The sequence below is a fragment of the Merops nubicus genome, unplaced genomic scaffold (assembly GCF_000691845.1).
Source record: "Merops nubicus isolate BGI_N331 unplaced genomic scaffold, ASM69184v1 scaffold20200, whole genome shotgun sequence".
NCBI classification, from domain to species: domain Eukaryota; kingdom Metazoa; phylum Chordata; class Aves; order Coraciiformes; family Meropidae; genus Merops; species Merops nubicus.
In genome coordinates, this window is record NW_008583770.1 from 12024 (window position 1) to 19579 (window position 7556).

General features: G+C 46.1%; 1 protein-coding gene across 1 annotated transcript; it reads right to left on the bottom strand.

Annotated features, from left to right (window-relative positions):
• Positions 1–1098: 1098 nt before the first annotated feature.
• Positions 1099–7428, bottom strand: LOC103774788 (E3 ubiquitin/ISG15 ligase TRIM25-like; the record flags this gene model as incomplete). Its single annotated transcript, XM_008942218.1, has 9 exons — positions 1099–1625; positions 2284–2379; positions 2745–2771; positions 3432–3497; positions 3905–3988; positions 4608–4764; positions 5269–5502; positions 6448–6543; positions 7305–7428. Coding segments are annotated over 9 exons (1411 nt in total), but the record flags the coding sequence as incomplete, so codon positions are not given.
• Positions 7429–7556: the final 128 nt, after the last annotated feature.

Below are 7556 nucleotides of genomic sequence, written 5' to 3' on the forward strand. Positions count from 1 at the left end.
GGGTCAGAACATGAGACAGAATGCTTCATCCCACAACCTGTATTACTGCAGGGCGTGCACTACTGCTCTGCAGGATGTCTCCTGAAGCCTTGCTGGCGTATTCACAGTCTCGAGTTGATGTCATTTATTTTTTGGTGATTCTCACACCATTTCTTATCCATCAACTCTAAAAGTTTCTGCATTTCTACTCTGATGAGATTTGTCATATTGGCTTTTATAACTTAGCATGATGAGACCTGAACGTAATGATTTTAGTAGTTCATTCTGTACCATCTCATGCAGTCATACACTTAGAACACATGTACTGTGAATGGACTAACAGTCTGCATGTAGAGAAAAAGGCAACAATGGGACATACCTCAAAGCCTGTTTCTTTCTCAAAGGGGTTACTGCTACCTGTGAATCACATTTAGACTGGAAAAATAACTCTAGGGATCCTTTACAGCAAACCACAGAGGCCACAGCACCTACTGAAGACATTTAACAATAGTTCATGGAATCATAAAATGGTTTGAGTTGGAAGGGACCTTAAAGATACCTGGTTCCAACCCTCCTGCCTTGCACAGGGACACCACCTTCCACTAGACCAGGTTGCTCAAAGCCTCATCCAGCCTAGTCCTGAACATATTCAGTGTTGGGGCATCTACAGCCTCCCTGGGCAACCTGTTCCAGTGACTCACCACCCTCATAGTGAAAAACTTCTTCCTAACTTCTAATCTAAATCTACCCTCTTCCAGTTTAAAGCCATTACCACTCGTCCAATCACCGCAAGCCCTTGTAAAAAGCAGTATCATAACTCGTAGCAGTTGTAAAAGATTTGTAGCGTAACTGTTCTTTTAGGATAATCAAAATCTTTGCAAAACTTTTAATCATAGTTTTTTTTCTATCAATCATTGTTATACTAAACGACCATCTAGAGGCTTTAGCAATTCATACCAAAGAATCATTAATTTCAAAAACTGCTTAAAAGAGCTAATAATTTTTGTCTCAAACAAATAATTTTCCAGCCTTCTTAGACTAAGACATACAAAGGGTTGCTGCAGGACTGATTATCTGCATGTAAGTACTTAGGTGAACTAAATTAAGATTAACTAGTGCTTACATTTGGCAGAGAGAGAGAACAGTGCCACTGGAAAATAACCAGAAGGCAGGGTACAAGGCTTCAGTAAACTGGGCCTTGAATTTATAGATCAAGTTATGCTTCTCCCCAACAGCCAGGAAAATCACAAACCCTCCCTCGCAGTGGAGCAGCACACCAATCTTGGTAGCCTTCACATTGGGTAAGCACTTTTCCACGTCGTTGTGCCAGGATGATATTTTGGAATTAAACCACTCGATGCACCAGGACCTGCTGTTCCTGCCCAGGCGGCTCTCGGGCCCCTGCCGCTCCATGCTGCCGTAGCAGATCCCGATGCCACAGAAGGTGTTCTGCTGCATTTCCACTTCCCAGTAGTGGATGCCTCTCTTGAAGCACTGGAACCCCAGCACTTGGGAACAATTGGTGAAGCGCTGCGGGTGCTGGTTATAATTCAGGGGGGTGTCTGAGACAGACATCCTGGTATACCCCTCAGACAGAATCACTTTGTTATGAGCCGTGTTGTAATCCAGCGTGATGTTAGCAGCATCTGCAATGACATGAATCATTTGAAGGTACTGAAGAGCAAAGCTCTTTTATTCATATTGTCCTGCCTAGGCGCTTGTTCCTGTGCATGGTTATCTCCCTGCTCTGCTCTCCTCCACAGTGTGGCATTTTTTAGGGCCACTGTAATAGCTGCCGGGTTCAACTACTGCTCTCTGTTAAACAGCAGGCAAATAGAGGGCAAGTTTGTTCCTTCCTTCACCACCCAGTATATGCTGACAGGAGAATGGGATTGCTGACCTGGCAAGGAAAGACATCCTGTATTGTACACCATCTGCTATAGCATCTTAGGCAGGGCATGGTGGGCTTGCATGGAAGCCTGCCTTTCATTTCAAAGAAGAAGCCAGTGTGTTACATCACATTTCTAGGCTACCTAAAGCCATTACTGAGAACTTATTTGCCTTCGTAAAGATACAGGAATACCTTAAGGTCAATTTGATTCATCTGGCAAAACGACCACTTGGAAACCTCCTGCCTCCTTTTCCTCTAAACATTTCCTTAATTTATAACAACCAGTTGATAACCTACTAGGCTAAGTAAACCTCCTCAAAAGTATTTTTGTCAGCTAACTACAGAGAGCACATAACACCAGTGCAGTAAGTGCACAAAGTTCATCTTTAGTAGTGCAACGTTGGGTGTCTTACACTGCAAAAGCTCCTCTCTGGATTTCTTCAGAAAGCTCTCAAGAAGCTCTTTACTTGAAACAGCAGCTGCAGCAGTTGGCGTCCCTGTGGTTGGTGCTGTGTCAACAGAAGAAAAGAGAGTTTGGCCTGTTGGAAAGAATCCCTGCATTCTTAACACACCATCCCAGACACAGTCAGGCTGGATGGACCTCTAGAGGTTATGTTTTGACCTCCTGCTCCACACAGTGTTAACTTCAATAGTAGCTCAGGTTCTTCACTGTCTTGCCAGGTTTTGAAAATGCCCTCTTGTGTCTGGGCAACCTCTTCCAGCACTTGATCACTCTCACAGTGACTAAGCAAGAGCCTCCTCAGAGCAAGAGTTGAACTTTTGCTTAATACACCAACACCAATGACCATCTACTTATAATTTGAAAATAAATCAATGAAAATTAGAATTAAATATGCTGAAAGTTTGGACTTACCAGCTTTAGTGGGTTTCTTTTTCTCCTCTGGAGGGGGGAAAAAAAAAAAAAGTGAACGGTGAGTTTTATTGAGACTGAAAAGCCACTGATAGACTGTGCCCACTGTAATGTTGTCATCACAGCTCTCCTGAAGCTGCAGGATCAGACAGAGATAAAGCTGACAGCCTGGCATGCTGAAGCCTTGACAAACACACCCGTACTGGAAAGCTACACACGAAGCACAACCTACTGTTTCCTTCCTGTTTCACAGGGCCATAGGCCTGGAAGGATCTGCATCTCTACTCCAGGATGCTGTGTTAGGGCGAGTGGTGAGGAGCCTGGTCCCACGAGGCACACAGAGTATTCCCTTTCTTTTTACAACAGAACTTCTAGTGCCACAAAAGAAGCTAAAGTCCATTCAACTCCAGCACCCTCAACAGCCCCTGATGAGTGCTGCACACCCAGGACTTGGAATGGAGAGAACCACATGTCAAAAGCTCGGTGGAAGTAACAGAAGTAGTTTCTTTCTACTTGGATGAATTTCAAAAAGACAACATGGAAGAGCTTCCAAACAGGCTAGAATGTCACATTAATACCAGTATCTGGACAAAACAAGACTGAAAGGCCCCAGGATAACCTGCCACAGACTGTCTCCATCACCCTGGCCAGCAGAATGTTTGAGTAAGGCTGCTATTAATCACCACTTACTGGTGTCTGCCTCCACGTGCAAAGTGGCCTGAGTCTGCTGAAGGGTCTTCTCTTTGTAGGCGTGCTCTTGCGAGGGGGGAAAGGAGAAAGGACAGGAAGTGAATAGCTCATAAGCAGGATTCAACATATATATACACCCATAAACCCACCCAACAGATGTTTAGTACAAATCAAAAACCCTACAAGAACCAGAGGGTGGGAGGCTCTGCTCTGCTTTGCTTTCCAGCCTGCCCTGACACCGCTACAGGTGCACGCCGAGGCCACCGACCATCAGATCTGTGCAGTTTGCTGCTTTACAGCTCACGAGGCATCCAGCACTGAACAGCCCAAAACACACCCCCTTTCCCAGGCCAAGTGCACGCACAGGTAATTCCTGCATCACTGTGAGAGCAAACAGCTCTCGGGTAACTGCTTGAATTCTTGTCTAATGATGTGGCCGTAGTCAGGAGGGGATTATGTCCCTCAGTACTTACGTCGTCCCGGAGGCTTTTTTCCAGCAAAGTTTTTGTTTGGAGGAGCCATTGGAGGAGCCTTAGTATTCCCAGGTGGTAGTCTTCCTGCAATGGCAAGATTTTGCATTATGGTTTGTATTGCCAGGACCAGTAATGCACTAGCATGGACATTTTTCCTTCTTATTTTTCAGTTATGTGACCAGAACTTGAGCGATACGTGGCAGAGATGGAAGCTGCACAGCAGATACCTCTACCCCAGTCCAAAAGGTACTTCTGCTTAACCCAGGAAGTAGGGCTTTGTTCTGCAACACACAGTCAGCACCTTTACAGCTGGGTAGCCATAGTCCTGTCACTGTAAAGTGTTTCCCCTCAAATCCACATCCTAACTACATCCAACCCTGCTACATAAGACAACCATACATTATTGTAAGGAATGAAGGTTGAGCTGTCCCAGAAGTATCATATACTATACAGAAGTATGCTGTAGTACCACAGTATCAAGATACTCATCAGCTTATCCATGTATAGATAAAAGTGGCACACTTTTTCCTCTTAGTTTAGCCCAGGCTGTAGTATTTTTTTATGGAAATGGAGGTCTGCAAAAGTTGGAATACACAATTTAGATTAATCAACTGTCTTTGCTGCACTTTTTTTTAAATGATATTTCAATTGGAGGGAGAAAAGCCCTCACTTGAACTTCAAGGTCAAGGCAGAAAAAGTATACCTTCCACTCTTTTCTCCTTATACTGAGACACTGAATGTTTCACAATGTCTTTAAGGTTAATGGCAGACTGGTAAGTGCAATGTATCATGTTTTCATTCATTTCAATTGCAGGAACAAAAGCATCTTTTGTTGATGTTCGTTGCAGTGCAGTTGCTCTCTGAAATGACAAACAGAAGCTCTCATGCAGACCACCTTGTGTGGCAGACAGTGAAAAATGCAACCAACTTACTTTAAATGGGGTGGGTTTTGTGCATTCATCTCAAATGGAAAGGAGCAAAGGCTATGGTCAGACACAACCAATGGCAAAATTTCAGCAGCAACCACAAACATTAATTCTCAACTGAAGCAGCGAGAAAGATCTAGACAGCATCACAGCACAGAGCTGCAACACCTCATGGAGACAAGTTCTCTTACCCACTTGCCCCTCTGCTTGTGGCAGAGGCAACGGCTGAACTGGGAGGGAGTTACCAGATTCTGCTTCATTTCATCCTCTTTCATTGATATTTTTGTACTCGTCGGGACCTTTTATAGCAGGTCCTTGCAGGCAGCTGCATTACCAGTGACTGGAAGTGCCTGGAGAGCAGGACTATCATAGCAGATACTCGTAATTCCATGTTCCAGAAACATGAAGAATTGGATTCATATTTAAAGGACATATTACCTTCAAAAACAGAATGTCATCACTTTCACCCAGTGCCATCTCAATCTGATCTTTGAGAGACTGAACTTCATTCTTCTTACTTCCCACAACACTGTAGATATAATCAAACTTATTGCAAACTCTTTTTTCTTCCTCTGCAATTATTTTCAAAGCCTGATTTTCTCTTTCTTCAATTAAAGCTTTAATTTCTAAAAACTCACTTCTGATCAAATCTTTCTTTCTGGAAGCTGTCTCCTGGAGCAGACAAGAGCAGACAGACACTGGTTTCAACAGAACAGTTTGTGGACAAGGTACTGCTTAATAACTACTGCTACAAGAAAGGTTTTGAGCAACACGTAGGCAATTACTTTCAATTACTTGAAAGAGGCAACAGAAAAGCTACATATTTCTGTGTAGTTTGGAAAAACCAATTTTCTCCCAAGGAATCCAGACAATTCTTGGTCTCCAGATCTTTGTTGTGGGAGGGCTGCCAAGCCGAGGCCAGGCCAGATGGGCCACCTGGTGGCTCCCAGCACCCAGCACCGGGAGAGCCCATGCTGCCACGAGCTCCGACCCCACACGCCCACTTGCCCAGCTGTAGCTGTTTCTGCCTCCGAGATGTGGCATCTCTGGTTAATACAAAGTTATTCCTGATCCTCCAAGAGATGTTCCTGAGGAGGACAGAAGTGCTACCCCGGCAGATTTTCAGCTCCTTGGTCTCAGCCACTTGGTTCAGAAGGGATGGTACAAGCGAGACACACCCGCTGCAGCTGCCAGCACAAACGGCAACCCTGACTGTCAGCTAAGGGCAAGGATTAGTTGTGGTCATTTCTGGGGCAGAGGCAGCCCAAATTTCTGCACTGGTGCAGCCATCACGGATCACTGCTCCTTTAGCTTGTGCTGCACAGGCACACGCTTCCTGTGGGCCAGGACAGGCTGGGTTTGAGCCCCGCTGCGGGTCGCGAGTGCCAGCATGTGTGCGTATAAAGCCCTTGCATGGTGGCTGCTTTATTCCCATCTCCCACAGAGCTGCCTGGCTCTGCCAAAATGCCTCTTCTCTGCTCCTTCCCAGCAGCGGCTTCTCCTGCCAATGCAATCTCAGTACTACAGCCGCTGCCACAAGAGTACAAGCATCATCACCACACAGTGGCCAGCCTATGCCAAGCAACCTGGCAGCATTTCGAGTGGTTACCCACTTACAGCAGCTTGGCTTTGGTTTGTTTTCACCGTGTTCATGGCCCGAACAGCTCTCTCACTCTGATTATGCAGCTCCACCAGTTTCTTCTTCAGCGCTGCCTGTAATAGAAGACATCTGAAATTATTTCAGAGAAGCCATTGACACATCTGCTCTCAGTCAGGTCATGCTTACTGGAGCTTACTCTTAAAGCAGAGTTTTAAATAACCACTGAAGCATTTAGTGCTATTGGTTTAAAACCCACTGCTCCTTAAACCTTCCAGGATGTGAAAGTACTCTCCTGCACATGTGGCTTGAGGAGCCAGCACCCTCCCCGCAGCTCCACCTAAGGGGAAGATAGATGCTTGCTGTTGACTCTCCTGATAAGGCCAGGGTGCTTTCATCAGCACGGCAGTTCCCAGGGCGAAGTTCCATACACTTTGTGTTATCTCTCAGGTTGGACTTTAGGCTCTAGGTTTACGCTGTTGTTCACTCCTCTTATTTAATGGAGAATTTTATTACTCAGCTGTGAATTACTTATTCCTTTAGTTCAAGATGCTGCTAAGCTAAGCAAGGGAGGACTTCTGAGGGTAAGCAACCTACGCAAGCAAGGAGGATTTCTGAGGGTAAGCAGTATTGTGCTTGCTGAACAGATGGGAGTTTGGCCACCTAAACTTTTGAAGTGTGCTTTTCTCATCCAGCCTCTGATTTTCAGCTGTGCTGTAAGATGCAAAGGCCAGGTTTCCGTGCTGAACCTTCTCCTGGATTTTATCTACATGCTAGAGATCTCTCTCGGCTACTTTTAGAATTCTTTGCTTCTGAAGATCAGAGTAGTGTCTGTCTACAGTCGCTCGACCAGCCTGTGTAAGTCCATGCAGCGAACCCCAAGCACGGCAGGCGGCTGGGAGCTGCGGTTGCCACCTGCAGAGGCCTCGCTGGTCAGCCCAGCCCAGCGCAGGAGCTGGCAGCCAGCTGCAACAGCAGCCCCCGACCCTCCGAGCACCGGCCTGGAGGGAGGAGGAAACACCAGGAACGACTCTGAAGACGTGCGTGTGCGTGCGCTGGAAGAGGGGAACCGTTTACCAAGGGCAGGCGAGGGATTTACCGTCCCAGCCTCGGTCCAGCCTCCCCGTGG